Source organism: Salmo trutta, chromosome 23, assembly GCF_901001165.1.
Source record: "Salmo trutta chromosome 23, fSalTru1.1, whole genome shotgun sequence".
NCBI classification, from domain to species: Eukaryota; Metazoa; Chordata; class Actinopteri; order Salmoniformes; family Salmonidae; genus Salmo; species Salmo trutta.
The window spans coordinates 40,602,257-40,620,614 of record NC_042979.1 but is presented as its reverse complement, the minus strand read 5'-3'; the positions used below and the strand labels follow the sequence as shown (position 1 = coordinate 40,620,614).

Below are 18,358 nucleotides of genomic sequence, written 5' to 3'. Positions count from 1 at the left end.
GTAACAAGTTTATAAAAGCAATAAGGCACCTCGGGGGTTTGTGGTATATGGCCAATATACCACGGCTAAAGGCTGCATCCAGGCACTCTGCATTGCGTCACTCTTAAGAACAGCCCTTAGCTGTGGTGTATTGGACATATTACACAGTTGACATGGCTAAGGAGACTTCAAGCTCTGTTATGAGCGCTGTTCAAAGCAGGGGGATTCTCTTTTGGTTGTATTTTAAAAGACAAGGAAAGAAATGAAGGTCATTTGTTATTGATGATTAACAATGATATGGCACTTACCTCCTGGGGTTCATTCTCTGTTTATTAACAATGATATGGCACTTACCTCCTGGGGTTCATTCTCCGTTTTCAGCATTTCTCCTCGCTTCTTGCCTTTCCCTGCAGTGGTTGGGAAAACAGGAGATTACAATTAGCGAGGCAGAAAAGCAATTAAGGAGAGGCACTTACCGTGGTTTCACACAGAGGACGTATAGCATACCAAAATGCATAAGAGGAAAGACAGCACACACTTAAAGTAGCAGTGGGTAACTATGCTAAAATATTTAGGCTTATGTGCAAATCAATTCCATGTGTCTAACATATTGATCATTTATCAATATGGGTATTTGCTCAACCACAACGCATATAGGCAAGCAAGTTATATTTTTCTCCAGGTTTATTGTGATCCAGAGAAACTTAAAAATAGTTTCTTAATGTTTTTCATTCAGCTGACATTCTGTTTGGCAGAAAGAGGCTGTCCCACCCGAATCATAAAGTCTATTTATAGTGTGCTGCGTTTCTGTATTTATATACAGACTTCACAAAATGAATGTCCATGTAATTGGGCAATAAAGTATATCGTATTGTATCGTATTTATAATCAAGATGAAAGAAAAGCAGGTCACGGTTTCAAAATGGCACCTAACATATTCAGCTCTCCACTGTGTTCACTACCTGTCATTTAAGGAGGAGAAATGTCAAAACAAAGGCATTCATCTACCTGCAGCTCTATTTCAATAGAATTATTATGCACACTATTCCAACAACAGCCTACATTAAAGGTCAACTCAGCAACATGACATCATTCACAGCGGGGTGTCTTCCTGATTACATTTATCAACAACAACATCATCATTTAAATCTGTCAAGATTTATCTCTTCAGTTGATGCCCTCCGTTGAGACAATAGCAGCAGTAATCTTGGCAGATTTGGTTGTTGTTCATTTCTGTAAGCAGGAAGTTGCCCTGCTATGTACAGTGATATTGACATATCTCTTGGTCTAACTTTACTGTTATCACCACTATTCTACCACATAGGCCTTCTAATCTCAACTCTTCTAAGTCACTTCATGGTGCGGTCATCTTCACTTAGGCTACTTATCACCAAACCACTCAAGTTTATTTATTTATTTTTACAATAGAACAAAACCATTGACCATGGCCACACAGCACTCCATATAAAGCCCAGAATATGTTTCCAGAAAGCACAGCACACAGGACAAGATGTCAAAGTCAGTGCAAGGGCTGATTCCTACTTGAGATACACAAGTGCAACTAAATAAATCACACATTGATATCAATAACAGATTGACATAAGTGGAAGTGGAAGTTTTGTTGTAGATCTCAAATTAGGACTCAGTCCTAGCTGCACAGGCAGTCTAGACTAGTTCACAATACCACAGGCTAGGCTACCTCTCACCTAAGCCCTCAGGAGGAGGCTTTTGGCCTACAGAGGCGACAGGAGGTGAAAAATGCATGAGAAAACACCAATAAGAATGGCAAAAATAAAATCAGGAAATGTTTTTTTAGTTAGTTGAAATTACTGATTATTCAAGACAGAGAGTCAGATGGACAGACAGAGGTAGAACAATATGGCAGTGTTATAACTTAAATGATATCAGTGTATTTGTAACAGATTGACTGTCAACTAACATTCCATGGAATTCAATGTGAACAAAACCACAGATTGTACAGTATTTTTATGAATACCTCATTTTGTTGAACGTGTGTTTTATATTCAACAGGAACACTTTAGTAAGCTTTCTTTAAAGAACCGGTTGTCCAAACGTAAACGCACTTCTGCAGAGACGCAATGCTGGTAAAGGCTTTTGTTTTAACCAAATAATGCAGTAACACCAGATTAAATTAATCTTGAATGAAAATACTATTTGGCTAGAACAAAAGCCTGCACCCATTCCTACCTACCGCAGATGACATTGGTCACTTCTGCATTACAGCAAATCACATTGAGCAACACTGTAGGCTCACCTTTGTCCACCACGTCCCAAACTTCCACCTTGACAACGTCGTCTGTCGCTAAGAGGGAAAAAAACACAATCGGCAATCACTAAAATGCCTTTGATAATAAGAAAACTGTAACAAGTCAGGCAATTTTGAATCAACAGTTTGGGAAAATTTGACTACAGCTTGCAACATTCCTAAGGTGAAAAACTGAAGGTTTGTTTAATCTTTCGATGTTGTTTAAAAGCACATCTCAGTACATAGGTCTATACTACGATGCTATTCTCTCTGTGGAAGTGCTTTTGAAATGCTTGGGCAGTTGTTTACTTCATACAAATCATCGCTACTAGTACTTGATGCCATGTACAAATAACATTATAGTATAAGCAATTTAGCAGCCGCTTACAGTCACACGTGCATACATTTGACGTATGGGTGATGCCAGGAGTCGAACTCACTATCCTGACGTGGCAAGTGCCATGCTCCACCAACTGAGCTACAGAGGACCACTAGTGTGTGGCTCTCACACGGCATCTTCTTACTTTTATAGTTCCAGTGGATGCTGGAGACCTGGATCTCTTGTGTGGGGATGTACTCTTCCAAAAACTTCTTCCCCTGTAGTCGGTGCCATAGGGCACTCTTTCCCGTGTTCCGGTCTCCACGGATGATGATCTTCACTAAACGAGACAGAGAGAGGGGGAAAGCAGGGAGACATTTTTGTGATATTATTTAAGACCCTCATGGAGAGAATGCAACAATAACAGAAATCAAGGAAGTGCTTGAGCTCTTCCTGAGGAATTTAGGCCTAGGTACGCAGACTGGAGTATGCTAACTGGGACCCTATCACTCCTATTGATTTGAGCAGACAATGCTAATGCTATAGCTAAATAAACAAACCCAAATCTTGGGTGGCTAACTCTCCAGGTCCAAACACTACATTCTAGGTAGGGCTCATAAAATTTTGTTGATTTGTATTTTGGGTGAACTAACCCTTTAATGTGAAACAGCTTGTGTGCCAGTATGTTTCTGCTTTAGTAGTCAGATAAGACAATGTTGTTGAGTGCAGAAACAGTCAGGTACATAGCTTACGTAAAACATAATATTCCTTCCAAATGAATGGCTGCAGGCATCCTGCTGCAGGTATGGAACATGTCCATGTTATTGACATTCAAAAGACAAGGCCTAAACAAACAATACTTGTTTCGACCCCATTGAAAAATAGACCAGTAGGTAAGGTGATCAGATAGCCATGATTCATTTTTAATTATCTTCTCTAATGTAGTCCTACAACACTATACTATCAGAGCTCTGTGTGAGCACAGAGTATGAAAAAGTCAAACTGTTTATAAAATTAGCTAACATGAAGTCATATGAGGACATAGCAAGAATTTAAGGGTTTTTCAAGTGTTTTCTTTTTCTCCTATTTATGCATTGGCCATAAAGACGAGTGTAGAACGAGTCAACAACATTATTTGGTTATGAGTTAACAGAATATATACAGAATATGAAAGTGAGATTTCCACTGGACAATTACTTTAAGACAACATCACTTTCAAGAGCTGAATTACTTACTGTTATACTGTACTCCCTTGGCAAATCTTCTCTGTAGGCTCTGGTTCATTGACTGCAAACCAGCTGGAATGTTTTTGTTTCCTAGCTGGCCAGGCTCGGTGCCCACCAGCTTCTTAAGAGCCGAAAACATTTTGACGGTCCTCTTTGAGAACTCTGGATTGATACAAGAACTTGTCCTTTAGTGTGTGTGTGTGGGTGAGAGAGAGAGAGTGTCAGTATCCTGCAGACACACACCGAAACATCAAGTGATTATTTTATACGTCCGTCAAAAATCGACAGGTAAACCAGAGTCATGATTTATGGTCTGGGATGTCTTCATTTTGCTTTCCAGTTCAGTAAATCGAGGACAGTTTGGAGGCCTCCTTCACAAGAAGCACCTGTTCTGTCAAGCAAGGTGATACTTTGTCAAACAGTCTTCAGTGGTTGAGGCAGTTGGTTGCATTCTAACAATAATGTTCATGGGAATCCATCAAGTAGATATCATCTGCAAAAGAGAGACAGAAAATTGCAGAGCATTCATGGATTTTTTAACTTCACCCACATGTTCATACAGGGAGAAATAAAGCAGTACCTGGTAAGTATGCCATATCAGATGGTTTAATGAATCAAATCCATGTTGTTTACAGAGTACCACAGTATGAGTTATAATACCCATAAAACCTGGAGGTCAAACAGGGAAATGGTTCCATTCATTTTTCCCATAAGGGATTTTAGAAACACTTTAAATAAGGGCTGTGTTTTGTGTAGGCTACTCTGGTGTGACATTTTGATAACCGTGTAAATGTCTCTAGGACAAGGAGACTTATCAATATGTACGCCTGTATTTACCCCCCAAAAATGAAATGCTAAATGTGGCTATCTTAAAGAATTACAAATGCCATGATCTGAAAGAGACTGATGAATTGAGGCAAAGGTAAGAAACTCTGGATTAACTATCTAATGTTAGCTAAATGTGGTAATTAATAAATTGGCAAAATGTATTTAAATGGACAATTCTGTGAACTGTCTTGTGCAAGTTTTAAATTGAAACAATACCTGTTAGCAAAGATGTCTGCTAGAGATGACTTGCAGGGATTTGTAGTTTTGCATGATGAGTACTTTGATACTAATGAGCATTTTCGAATCTGAGAGTGAATAGGGCAGAATATATTGATAAGTCACCTTGACCGAGAGAGATTCGCATGGTTATCAAAATATCACGCCAGTGAAAGCCTGCATGAAACACAGCCCTTATTTTGAGTGTTTCTAAAATCCCCTATGGGAAATATTCTTGGTGGAAAAACAAAACCCTTTCCCTGTTTGACAGCTAGATGTTATGGGTATTATGAGACCTCCACTGTGGGGCTCTATACACGTCCTAGCCCATCTGAAGTTGTCAAGTAGCTAGAAATGTTATGAATTCAGTAGAGCAGAATTAACTAAGAATTTTAGAGGAATAACGACGTTTCTATTAATTCTTGCATTCACTGACTCGTTTCATCCACGGGCTATTCAGCGCTTATCATTATGTGCACCCTTTCTCACACGTGTCACATCAGAGGCTGAGCTGACATCTAGCCAGCTGTATAACGTTGTAAGCTAGTTAACTAGTTACCTACATTTGCAATAAAACATTCCACAAACAACCTGCCGAGTGCATAATACGACAGCCCGATTTACATTCGTGCATGTCCTGGATTTTATCCACTGGCTTCTGCAAATCTGCCTGTGTTTACTGCTACGTGTCAAGACTGCCCACGTTCATTGGTATTCAATTCTGCCGAGGCTAACATAGCTAACTAGCCTAGCTAGCAGTCACAACATAGCTATGTCACATCCTTGTCTTCTCGACCTGTGTTTTATCATGAATTTGTTAAATTACCTGACAGTCAGCCACCGACCAAACCATCCCAGCCCAATGGTTTATGCAAGAAATCTGGGAATCATTCATTTGAAAGCAATAAGAGCCATTTCCCTAGCTGGCTGCTATCCTTCATCATCATCCCGACGCCAACTGCAGAGCATCAAGAAGAGGAGTTGGATAAACCTTTATTTCAGGCTCCATGGTGCCCCTAGTGGAGCCAAGAGATATGGCGAGTACACACTGTACAGTACTAACACTTGTTGGCAGGCATGTCACGTTTGTGTTGCATTATGTAACAGATGGACCATATTAGGCTACATGCATGCACCTTTACACCCTTTAATGAATCATGTGAAAATGGGAAGTGATTCAACATTTGCACACATGTGCCACACACCAATATAGTGCTTGTCAAATTGTTTTGCTGTCTGCAATAAAAATCTGATAAACATCTTTCCAAAACAAAAGCATGATTTATTTGTACAAAGCGCCTGGTACAGTATTAGAAAGCAGAGTTAAGTACTAGAGTTAAGTGCTACAAACAAAGTGCACACAACTAGAGTGGTTGGTTCTATTTAACATCTTTACAATAGAAAAATGGGAGTATTCATTTTCCATTTCCAACCAACCCCTAGTCACACACACACACACACACAAAAAAAGTAATACTTGAATTACATTTCACCACCATGACCAACCCAAAACGCACCCAGTTTCCCCACTTGGCCAAGTCCAATTCATCTTCTGATTGTAAAAGTTGCTAGGACAGAAGTTTAGCATTTTGGAGAATAAATCATGCAAAGTCCAAATGGTTAGTATAGTGTTTTAGTTTCCCTTGTGGATTCATCAAGGTTGACTGGTTCCTGGTTCCTTGTGTGCCCGATTCACTCAAATTTGATTCCTTGAGCTAGAGGAAGATCCTTGCTATAGTTGATAGTGCTGAAGGGGGAGAAGAACAGAATAGGAAAACTGTGTTAATCAAGTATCCCCCCCCCAATGCTCAATTACATAGTCTATTCGTTCCAACCCTTTATAAAAGGAGTATGATAACCCCAAAATACTGATGGGAGACCCAGGTAAAACCATGGTTTATAGCACAGTGAATTTGGGGCTTATGCGTTAATTTACATGGCAGTGTTCCAACTGTGATAGAGGGTCTGCCATAAAGATGAAATGTGGAACATACTGAAATATTCCACTGGGGTGTGATCTGGCAGAGAACATTTTATTCACTCACCATGTGGACCTTCTCATGTACTGCTTCCAAGAGTCGCTGCCTGACTCCCGTCCACCTCCTGTGTGTTTCTCCCCACCTGGAAACAAACACACACACATCAGCCTAACGCACACAGGGAAGTCTACAGACAGAAGGACAGACAGCCAACGTACCGAACGCTCCTCCAATCTCAGCTCCGCTGGTAGGAATGTTGACGTTCACGATGCCGCAGTCCGATCCTTTAGGTCTAGAGAGGAAGAAAGCATCTTTCCAATGAATAGGCATACCTCCACTTTCCAATGTCTACTACACCACAGACTCAGACTAGATGGTATATTGTACTGTACACACAGCGTTGTGTACGGTGGTCCATCTGAGACTGAGTATTCTTGTTGTCCATCAAGTGGATCAAACCTGTTTTCAAGCTAAGACCCAGTCCTCAGCCACAACTCAAATCCCAGTAACATTCAGGAACCACGTCGCATCAGAGGGACTTCTTCATACACAACAGCCAGCTCTTACCCCAGCCAGCGGAAGACTCGGCCCATGTCCTTGGTGAAGATGCTGCTGGAGAGGCCCTGCTTGACCTCATTGTTCCAGGCAAACGCCTCCTCCTCAGTCTGAGTGGACAACAGATAAGAGTTAGTAGGGATTTGATTCCCCACCCAAATAACCAGGAATCAAAATGAGCCAGTAGCCACCTTCTCTAGTTTTCAACATTGCACAGGGTACAGCTTACCTGGTTGAACCAGACTGAGTGCAGTGTTACGTCTCCTTTAACCAGGCTCCTGAGACAGAAGGTAATGGATGCCCTACCTGAAACTTGAGGACGTAGAGGATGGGGACGAAGGTCTCTGTGTGAACGATGGGCGCATCGTGAGCCAGCCCTGTGATGATGGTGGGCTCCACGTAGTTTCCAGGACGTTCCATCACCTGGCAACCAAAACAAACTGATATTCCCACTTTTCAGGTTTTATTTGACAGCTATTGCGTACATTAGCAGATAACGGTTTGTAGTCTTATTTGTGGTTTCTACTGGGTTCCAAATTGATCATTTGTGCTAGAGCTAAAAGAGTAAAGTATTGTGTAGTGCAAGTGTCATTTTTCAACTTAAGGTGTGTCCTCTTATAATGGCATATAAACGTTACTTTTATTTAAACAGGTTTTTCTCATTGAGATAAAAATCTATTTTTCAAGAGAGACCGTTAGACTACATAAAGAGTATAAATAGACTTCATATGGTGTGTTCCTAACAGCCCACATCACACAGAGGTGCTCTAAGTACACAGCAGGAGCACAGTACAGTACCTTTCCTCCACACACCACAGTGCCACCCTGTTGCTTAGCCTGTTCGATGGCTGCCAGGTACTGGTCCACAGCCTGCTTGGTGTGGAGTGGGCCATACATAGTGCTCGCTGTAGGGGAAAAGGGGGGCGTCTATATTAAAAACATGCACCATGTTATTCACACTTGTATTGTGGTCTCATGTTCAGCCATCTTAGTATGGAAGTTGAACAGAATTTGCTGATCCATTTTACAGAAGCACGTACGGTCCCAGGGGTCTCCAATGCGGACTTGTTTGTAGGCTTTGGCTACCCTCTCCACCACTACGTCATGGATGCTTCCGTGCAGCATCTAAAACAAAGTAATCACTAACTTAAAGGAGAAAGGGAGTGTAAAATAATTTAAACAGGGCCTTGGATTGTAGTTCAGAGTGTGACTGCAGCATTGGTCAGATGAGCATAGTGGCCTATATGTTGCCATCTACTTACCAGCCTCCTGGTGGTGGTGCAGCGCTGTCCAGCAGTTCCCACAGAAGCAAAGACGGCAGAAGGCACCACAAGGTTCAGATCAGCATCCTCAAACACTGAAGACACACATATTGCCAACTGAGAAACATAACCGTATTTAAACAATTCCTGAGAAATTAAAATGGACAAGCTATTATTTTCATAGTCGTAATTATCATACCATTCCGTGCTAGCTACTCTGAGGCAATTCATAATATGTCTGCTCATGCATGTATAACGTCCCAGTATCATGAAAATAATCATGATACCCCCGGACCATCGGATGGGGCCACAGTGTCTTCTGATCCCTCCTGTCTCAGCCTCCAGTATTTATGCTGCAGTAGTTTATGTGTCGGGGGGCTAGGGTCAGTCTGTTACATCTGGAGTATTCTCTTGTCTTATCCGGTGTCCTGTGTGAATTTAAATATGCTCTCTCTAATTCTCTCTTTCTCTCGGAGGACCTGAGCCCTAGGACCATGCCTCGGGACTACCTGGCATGATGACTCCTTGCTGTCCCCAGTCCACCTGGCCATGCTGCTGCTCCAGTTTCAACTGTTCTGCCTGCGGCTACGGAACCCTGACCTGTTCACCGGACGTGCTTGTTGCACCCTCGACAACTACTATGATTATTATTTGACCATGCTGGTCATTTATGAACATTTTAACATCTTGACCATGTTCTGTTATAATATCCACCCGGCACAACCAGAAGAGGACTGGCCACCCCTCATAGCCTGGTTCCTCTCTAGGTTTCTTCCTAGGTTTTTGGCCTTTCTAGGGAGTTTTTCCTAGGGAGTTTTTCCTAGCCACCGTGCTTCTTTCACATGCATTGCTTGCTGTTTGGGGTTTTAGGCTGTGTTTCTGTATAGCACTTTGAGATTTCCGCTGATATACGAAGGGCTATATAAATAAATTTGATTTGAACAAGCTACAGTGTCTTCACGCCCTTACCTATGATGGCGTTGTTCCCGCCAAGCTCCAGCAAATTACGACCTGTACAAAAATAACACTATTAAGTAATGTTAAAAAAATAAATAAAGCAATGCGTCCCAAATGTGATCAAGTTTGGTTGAGGTGAAAAAAAATGTGGACGATGAGGTGCCGACTCACCAAACCTCTCCTGCACCATCATGGCCACCATCTTGCCCACTTGGGTGCTGCCAGTGAATGAGACCAGGTCGACGCGCTCGTCCTTCGACATTGCTGTGCTGTGGGGTCGAAAGGAAAAGACTAGTGTAAGAAATGTTGGACACTCCCTCTTGCCCATGCCTACACCCAATACAATCCTTTTGTATTTCTAGGGAGTAATGTACCAGGAGAAAGGACAGAAGACAGTCACTAGGGGAGGAGACTCACCCGATGTCAGCGCCACCGCATGTCATGGAGCAGATGGCACCAGGCAGGTTGTTTTGCTCCAACACCTCAGCCACGATTCTGTTGGAACACACACGGACACAACTGAGCACAATCGAACTCAATTCTACACGTTTCTAAACATCTGTGTGTTGCTGAAAATTGGTTTGGTGGTCTAATTGAGCCTTATTTATTTTGGAGTATGAGCAAATGTTAAATGTAGTCTACATTCTCTCTTCAACATGACAGTAACTAAAATTTGAGAATTTGCATTAACTGTTCAATCTCTGATAAAATACCCCAAAACACCTACTTGGTTACAGCTACACTGGTTAGAGGGGTGGTGGGAGCTCCTTTCCTAGAGGAAAATCAACAAACATTTCAGAACTGGAATAGGAGCCATGCACATTGCCATAATGTGAACCTGATTCCCTTCAAACAGGTTTGAGTCCTTATAGCTTAGACTTTTGTCCCCTTGCCGAAGTTATTTGCGACATGGTGTAAACATTAAAAGACATCACCAAAATGAAACTGGCAAAGAAAGACTGATACACACTATCATTTCAATGACGTAGAACAGTTAACAGTGTGACCCTATAGGCGCTCACCAGAGGCAGACGTTGCCACAGATGAGGGCGATGGCGTTGTTCCAGCCGTAGACGGCCACAGGGAAGTTGAAGGCTGTGATGATGCCCACCAGACCCACAGGGTTCCACATCTCGATCAGCGCGTGGCCCGGTCCTAAAGAGGCATCACATTACTTCAATTTAACAAAATGTCTTTAACACCACAATTTCCTATCTCAAGATTCTCCAACATCCAACTACGGTCCTGGAAAAGTACTGGGTGTGCTGGCTTGTCCTCCAGTCTTGGGCCCGTATCCACAAAGCATCTCAGAGTGCAGATCTAGGATCAGTTTAGCCTTTTTAGATTATAATGAATAAGACTATAGGGACAGATGTTAGATACGTGGCCCTGTTCACAAGTTCAGGGTGAGCAACTGATGAGCAGGATCTGGTGTGTTTGAACAGGAATGGCGCAAAAAGCCTGCACACTTTGTTTTCTTAAACCCACTACCACCCTCCGGCAAATAAGACAATATTTAATGGATTGTTAACTGCAGACTTACTTTCAGAGGGGAGAACTGGACCTCCAATCATGCGAGACAAGCCAACAGCGTAGTCACAGACGTCAACGTATTCCTGCACCTCGCCAACTCCCTCAACATAGATCTTGCCCATCTCCAGGGACACCTACAAACAGAAAACAGTTTCCCTTTTGAGCACTGTTCCATTGAGTGAGTACTGCATCCCTTATTAGCATGGCTCTGTCCTCTCCCCTCAAAACACCAAAGAGACAAGTTCTAGCATGGTTGTGTCAAAGTCTACGGAGCTACTACGAATCTCATCATCGAAGTTATGTAGCCCTTTTACTGTGTGATTGCAGCCAAGACTACAGCGGTCGCATTTGTGATAGGTCTTACCAAACTGCCCAGGACTTTGATCTTTTTCCTCAGTGCGTCACCAATCTGACGCACAATCTCTCCTCTTTTAGGGGCCGGAATCTAGATTTGAGGAGAAAATTAGATTTTTAGTGTTGGCGTGTTCAAAGCTGAAATGAAATGAGCAATGAAGACACATTCTTGGTTAAGTCACCATACTTACATCTGCCCACACCTTCCAGGCGTCCCTCGATTTCTGCACAGTTTCTTCATATTCTGCCATCGTTGCCTGAACAAAGGAAACAGTATCCAGTAACGTCACTACATTAACATTTTACATTGGGGTCAGTAAGGTTCCTTTAAGAGAGACTAAAAAATAAGTATATAAAGTAACTTTGAATCCAGGTCAGATGATTAATATTGGACTTTTGATCTTTAGGGAAGCATTATGAATATAAACCTGGTTTGGCTCGAACAAGTAGCATCTGACGCCTTGAAGACAAGGCCATTCAGAAGCTTTTGGAAAATGAGATGGTCGGCCATTTTAAACAAACAAGGTTGACATTTGGGTGAGCAGAACTTAATAGAAAACCACCATTGGGGCCATGCGCAATTTCTATGTTAAATTGCAAAATGGTAGCAGTGGTTGATATATTTTTTTTTTAAATGGTGACAGTGGTATACTCTGATAGAACTGTGAGACCTTATTGACATTACCTGGCGTACTCTGGCGATGGGCTCATTGTTGGCAGGGCAATATGACGTGATGACCTTGAAGAAAGAACACCGATCAGAACACCCCACCACAGGAGCAGGGAAATGATGACTGTATACAGTTCACAGCCTTTGAATTGGATACTTCATTGTTATCTGAAGCCACTGAGAGAGCAGTGCACTTTTCAACACACACTGTCCACTACTTATACTTGACATTATATAGCTTACTCTTTATAGGTCAGTCTATAAAGAATACATAAGAGTACAGTAAAAGCGAATGCTGTCGATGGGTTATACCATGATACTGCCTGATAATTGCATTGGGGGTTAGTGAGAGTAAATTACTACGTTTTCAGTACAACCGAATCAAATTCAACGTTCTATGTACTATCATATCTGGCCGATAGGTGTCACTGTAGGGTAAGAAATGTGCAGTGCGCAAAAAAATATATAAGCGAATAAATAAAACTGTAGGAATTCAGGAAGTTCAGTTTACATTTACTTCATAACTACCTAGTTAAGTTCTGCATGTCTGTAAGTGTCATGTAATAGTTTAACAGCTGTAAATCTGTCGCACGGTTTTTTTTTTGTTACCTGTAGAGACCATGTGCTAGCTAGGAAACGTTGTTAGCCAGCTAACGTTAGACCGCGTAAAGTAGGTTCCTGTATACAGTCTCAAGAAACTCGACGACGTGTCTAGGTAGTAAATCAGCTACCTAGCTAACTTAGTTTGCTATGCTAACCAGGTACAGTGGAGACATATCCGCTGAAACATAGCTACTGAAATTGGTTGAATTTGATAACTAACGTTACATTGTATAACCTATCAAATGTGTCAATGAATTAAAGAAACTCAAAAGTCAAAGCAACAAACTATTCGGACAGGTTTGCGTAACATTTTGAATGGTCTCAAACTGTCAAACTTGGGCTATTTGCTTAACGTACCAAGCAAAAGTCTACTATGTGGCCTAGTTAGCTTGCAGATAATGTTTTATAACCATGTCTGGATTTATATTTAGAATTCAGGACCCACAAAACGTGTAGCTAGCTAATCCCCTTGCTTGTTTTACCTCTCCTTTGCCTCCCCAGTTCCCGTTGTAAACACCGTCATTATCCTCACTCAGGCCTAATTCTTTCAACCAGGCATATTTGGGCTGGTTTATCAGAAGTGTAGACATGGCTGCTGATTGTTGGTAGCTGATAGTGAGAAGTTTCTTTCGAAGGGCCCAGTGCCGTACAATGGTTAATGTGAAGCAGCGCTGCATGGTTGGATATCGGGTGCAATAAACGACGTGCTACGCAAGTTCCACTTGGGGCTTCGTGACATTCGCCAGTGATTGGTCCAAGCGCTGCACCTCCTTCAGACCTAATTGGTTAGTACTATCTGGGATCCTTGGGGCGTTCCTACTCTAAACCCCTAATCTTACCCTAACCCAGTAGTGTAAAGTACTTAAGTAAAAATACTTCAGTGCTACGTTTTTAGAGGTATCTGTACTTCACTTTACTAACTATATTTTTGACTACTTTTAGTTTTACTTCACTGCATTCCTAAAGAAAATAATGTACTTTTTACTCTATACATTGTCCCTGACACCCAAAAGTAGTCATTACATTTTGAATGCTTAGCAGGACAGGAAAATGGTCCAATTCACACACTTATCAAGAGAACATCCCTGGTCATCCCTACTGCCTCTGATTTGACTGACTCACTAAACACAAATGCTTCATTTGTAAATTATGTCTGAGTGTTGGAGCATGCCCCTAGCTATCCGTGAATAAATAACAAACAAGAAAATATTTGTGTCTGTTTTGCTTAATATAAGACATTTGAATTGATTAATACTTTTACTTTTAATACTTAAGTATATTTTAGCAATTACATTTACTTTTGATACTTAAGTATATTTAAATCCAAATACTTTGAGACTTTTACTGGGTGACTTTCACTTTTACTTGAGTAAGTTTTCTATTAAGGTATCTTTACTTTAATTTGACTAAAGTATGACAATTGGGTACTTTTTCCACCACCCCCTTACCTTAATCCTTACCGCAACCCTTACCTTAACCATTTTACATTTCAACTTCAATGGGGGGTAAGGATGTCCCTAGGACTCTAGATTGCCAGGACCCCCCTCCCCCCTCCCTCCCTATTCATGACACAAACTGTTCACACCCCTCTTCTTGGTGGAGAGAACATTGCTTATTTGCTGCAATTCTACATATTTTGTCATGGGGTGCAAAGAAAATGTTGACCGTTTGAAGCAAATTCTCTTGCAATTCTAAACATTTTGCCATGTCTAATGTCTATTCATGTGATATTTGAGTGACAAAAAAATTACAACAATATCTATGGGAGAAAAAGAAAACAAAATAAAAAAAATGTGAGCTGACATGGGCTAGTTGGTCTGGACTTTTCTGACCAGTTATAAATAGTTATTTAAGGTATGCAATGACTAACATAGGAACTGATGATGCACTAACCAATTTAAAAATTACACAATGTGCATTCTACTATCATAACTTTCAAGAGTAAGTTTAAAAGCCGGACTGAGTTCATCCAAAAACATGGCAGACATTGGATGAATATAAAATGTCAACAAAGACAGTCCAGTTCCCCGGGCGCCGAAGACGTGGATGTCGATTATGGCAGCCCCCCCGCACCTCTCTGATTCAGAGGGGTTGGGTTTAATGCGGAAGACACATTTCAGTTGAATGCATTCAGTTGTACAACTGACTAGGTATCCCCCTTTCCCTTTCCAGTATGAGGATAAACAGAAACTGTTTCTCAATAGAAAACCACGATCACACTTGTAGGCGATGTCATGTTGAACCACATCACATTTTGGGGAACGTAGGCTTTACCACCCGTTTAAGTCCATTCAATTATTTTTATGCCTCTGATGTGTTGTAATGATTACAAGTTGTGTAATAGCCTATAGTTTTCTTTACATGTTTTATTTCTTATTGTGATAGGCTCATATTTTACTGGTACGCGTACCCACTCCTGGTCTGTTTGGTCTGTTTCCCAAGCGTTCCGGAAGTCTCATGATGTTCCTCCTCTGGGTTTAGAAACTATGTTAATATCTTCCGCTGTGAGTGATGGGGGGGGGGGGGGGGGAGCGACAATTATTTGAATAATTAAATGGATGTTTTGTGCACAGAGGTGATGACTAAAGTGTCTTATTAGGAATGTTCAAATCTGACTTCCCTATGTGGCTGTGTATGGAAATTGTCTTTCTGTTCCGGGTGTCAGTTAAGCCAGAGTACTGAAGCAGAACTGTATGAGCAGGCAAAATCGTGCTTTTAGACAAGAACCCTGGACTCTTGGTTGGAATTCAGCATTACCAGCGCCTATTTCAAAGAGCACTCAGTAAGCCCCGCCTCAGTTGGAGAGCCATGGTTCTGTGTAGCCAAGTTATGCTAATATATCAGCCTGGTCTCATAGACTAGACGTAATATAGTAAATGTAAATCCGGGACACTCAAATTTTTATATGTTCAACATTTGGTATGGTTACATTTGGACAGATGGTTACTTAAGGTAAAAATTAAAGTAGGGTGGTTAGTCGGGGTGGATTGGTGGGTGTCACTTTGTGACATCGGCTGATGTAATAAGGGCTTTAGAAATACATTTGATTGATTGATTGATTGATTTGATTCGATTGAGTGTAAAACGAGAGGTTGCAGCCAGCCAGCTATGAGACCAGTGTATTGCAGTTAATTTTGACTTAACTACCAATGACCATGACCAAAGTATGTGGACACCTGCTCGACAAACATCTCATTCCAAAATCAGGGGCATTAATATGGAGTTGGTCTCCCCTTTGCAGCTATAACAGCCTCCACTCTTCTGGGAAGGCTTTCCACTAGATGTTGGAACATTGCTGTCGAGGACTTGCTTCCATTCAGCCACAAGAGCATTAGTGAGGTCGGGCACTGATGTTGGGCGATTAGGCCTGTCTCGTAGTCGGCGTTCCAATTCATCCCAAAGGTGTTTGATGGGGTTGAGGTCAGGGCTCTGTGCAGGCCAGTCAAGTTCTTCCACACCGATCTCAACAAACCATTTCTCTATGACCCTCGCTTTGTGCACGGAGCATTGTCATGCTGAAACAGGAAAAAGTCTGTTGGAAGCACAGAATCGCCCAGAATGTCATTGTATGCTGTAGCGTTAAGATTTCCCTTCACTGGAACTAAGGGGTCAAGCCTGAACCATGAAAAACAGCCCCAAACCATTATTCCTCCTCCACCAAACTTTACAGTTGGCACTATGCATTGGGGCAGGCAGCGTTCTCTTCGTATCCGCAAAACCCAGATTTGTCCGTCGGACTGCCAGATGGTGAAGCATGATTCATCACTCCAGAGAACGCTTTTTCATTGCTCCAGAGTCCAATGGCGACAAGCTTAACATCAACCCTGGTTCAATTCCAGGCCGTGATTGGGAGTCCCATAGGGCAGCGCACAATTGGCCCAGCGTTGTCGGGGTTTTGCCGGTGTAGGCTGTCATTGTAAATAAGAATTGGTTCTTAACCGACATGCCTAGTTAAATAAAGGTTAAAAGTTATAAAGAAAATCCAGCCGACACTTGGCATTGCGCATAGTGATCTTAGGCTTATGTACGGCTGCTCGGCCATGGAAACCCATTTCATGAAACTCCCGACAAACAGTTATTGTGCTGACGTTGTTTCCAGAGGCAGTTAGGAACTCGGTAGTGAGTGTTGCAACCGAGGACAGACGATTTTTACGTGCTATGCGCTTCAGCACTCGGCGGTCCCGTTCTGTGAGCTTGTGTGGCCTACCACTTTGCGGCTGAGTCATTGTTGCTCCTAGACGTTTCCACTTCACAATAACAGCACTTACAGTTGACCGAGGCAGCTCTAGCAGGGCAGAAATATGAAGAACTGACTTGTTGGAAAGGTGGCATCCTATGACAGTGCCATGTTGAAAGTCACTGAAATCTTCAGTAAGGCCATTCTACAGCCAATGTTTGTCTATGGAGATTGCGTGGCTGTGTGCTTGATTTTATGCACTTGTCAGCAACGGGTGTAGCAGAAATAGCTGAATCCACTAATTTGAAGGTTACTGTCCACATACTTTTATATATATACTTTTATAATATATATATATATATATATATATATATATATATATAGGGTGGGTGATATAGTGTAAATGTGGGTAGTAAAACGAAACAACAACCTACCAGATGGGGGCATCGTTTATTAGGCAACCTAAATCATTGGGTGTCAAGATTGTCGTAAGAACTGGACCAAGGCGCAGCGTACGTAGAGTTCCACATGTTTAATCAATGAAACTCACACAAAAAAACAATAAAGAATGAATGAAACGTGACGTCTGGAGTGCTCACAGGCAACTACACAAAAACAAGATCCCACAAAACACAGTGGGGAAATGGCTGCCTAAATATGATCCCCAATCAGAGACAACGATAATCAGCTGCCTCTGATTGGGAACCATACCAGGCCAACATAGAAATAAATACACTAGATCACCCACCCTACCTAACCAAAATAGAGAATAAAAAGGCTCTCTATGGTCAGGACGTGACAGTACACCCCCCCCCCCTCCCCCAAAGGTGCGGACTCCGGACGCAAAACCTGACTCAATAGAGGAGGGTTCGGGTGGGCATCTAGCGTCGGTGGCAGCTCCGGTGCGGGGTGAAGTACCCACTCCGCTCGCGAATCCGCCTGCATCGGTGGCGTCCTGCCATTGAGCGGGACTGGACGCCGTGCCTGGACTGGGCACCGGCGCAGAGGAAGACTCCAGCCTTGGAGCTGGACTGGACACCGTGCCTGGACTGGGCATCGGCACAGAGGAAGGCTCTGGCCTTGGAGCTGGACTGGACGCCATGCCTGGACTGGGCACCGGCGCATAGGAGGGCTCCGGCCTGTGGACTGTCGTAGGAGGTTCCGGACTGTGGACTGTCGTAGGAGGTTCCGGACTGTGGACCGTCGTAGGAGGTTCCGGACTGTGGACCGTCGTAGGAGGTTCCGGACTGTGGACCATCGCAGGAGGTTCCGGACTGTGAACCGTCGCCGGAAGCTCTGGACTGGGGACTGTCGCCGGAAGCTCTGGACTGGGGACCGTCGCCAGAAGCTCTGGACTGTGAATGTGCACTGGAGGCCCATTGCGTGGAGCCAGTGCAGAGGGCACCGGACTGGTGACACGCACTTCAGGACGAG

General features: G+C 42.6%; 2 protein-coding genes across 4 annotated transcripts in view; both read right to left on the bottom strand.

The window, feature by feature from the left end:
* Positions 1-5,814, bottom strand: part of LOC115160057 (rab-like protein 6) — a 33,471-nt gene extending 27,657 nt beyond the window's left edge. The window contains exons 1-5 of one of the 3 annotated variants that reach the window (XM_029710314.1): positions 5,661-5,814; positions 3,800-4,283; positions 2,770-2,904; positions 2,255-2,302; positions 334-389 (exon numbers count right to left, since the gene is read on the bottom strand). In XM_029710314.1, the coding sequence (XP_029566174.1) occupies positions 334-389; positions 2,255-2,302; positions 2,770-2,904; positions 3,800-3,929 (369 nt within the window). In that variant the 5' untranslated portion in view covers positions 3,930-4,283; positions 5,661-5,814. Of the gene's footprint in view, positions 1-333; positions 390-2,254; positions 2,303-2,769; positions 2,905-3,799; positions 4,284-4,834; positions 5,013-5,660 lie in introns of those variants that run through there. The other 2 variants (XM_029710316.1, XM_029710315.1) reach the window with 2 other exon arrangements.
* A 281-nt stretch (positions 5,815-6,095) lies between these two features.
* On the bottom strand, positions 6,096-13,471 carry aldh7a1 (aldehyde dehydrogenase 7 family, member A1). Its single transcript, XM_029710317.1, has 18 exons — positions 13,230-13,471; positions 12,160-12,213; positions 11,666-11,731; positions 11,485-11,565; positions 11,131-11,254; positions 10,610-10,742; positions 10,315-10,359; positions 10,005-10,082; positions 9,759-9,856; positions 9,600-9,641; positions 8,631-8,725; positions 8,409-8,493; positions 8,167-8,273; positions 7,675-7,791; positions 7,381-7,478; positions 7,032-7,105; positions 6,880-6,955; positions 6,096-6,581 (listed from the first exon to the last, which is right to left on the bottom strand). The coding sequence occupies exons 1-18, from the start codon at positions 13,422-13,424 to the stop codon at positions 6,527-6,529; spliced, it is 1,623 nt and encodes a 540-aa protein (XP_029566177.1). The 5' UTR covers positions 13,425-13,471; the 3' UTR covers positions 6,096-6,526.
* Between the last annotated feature and the right edge of the window lie 4,887 nt (positions 13,472-18,358).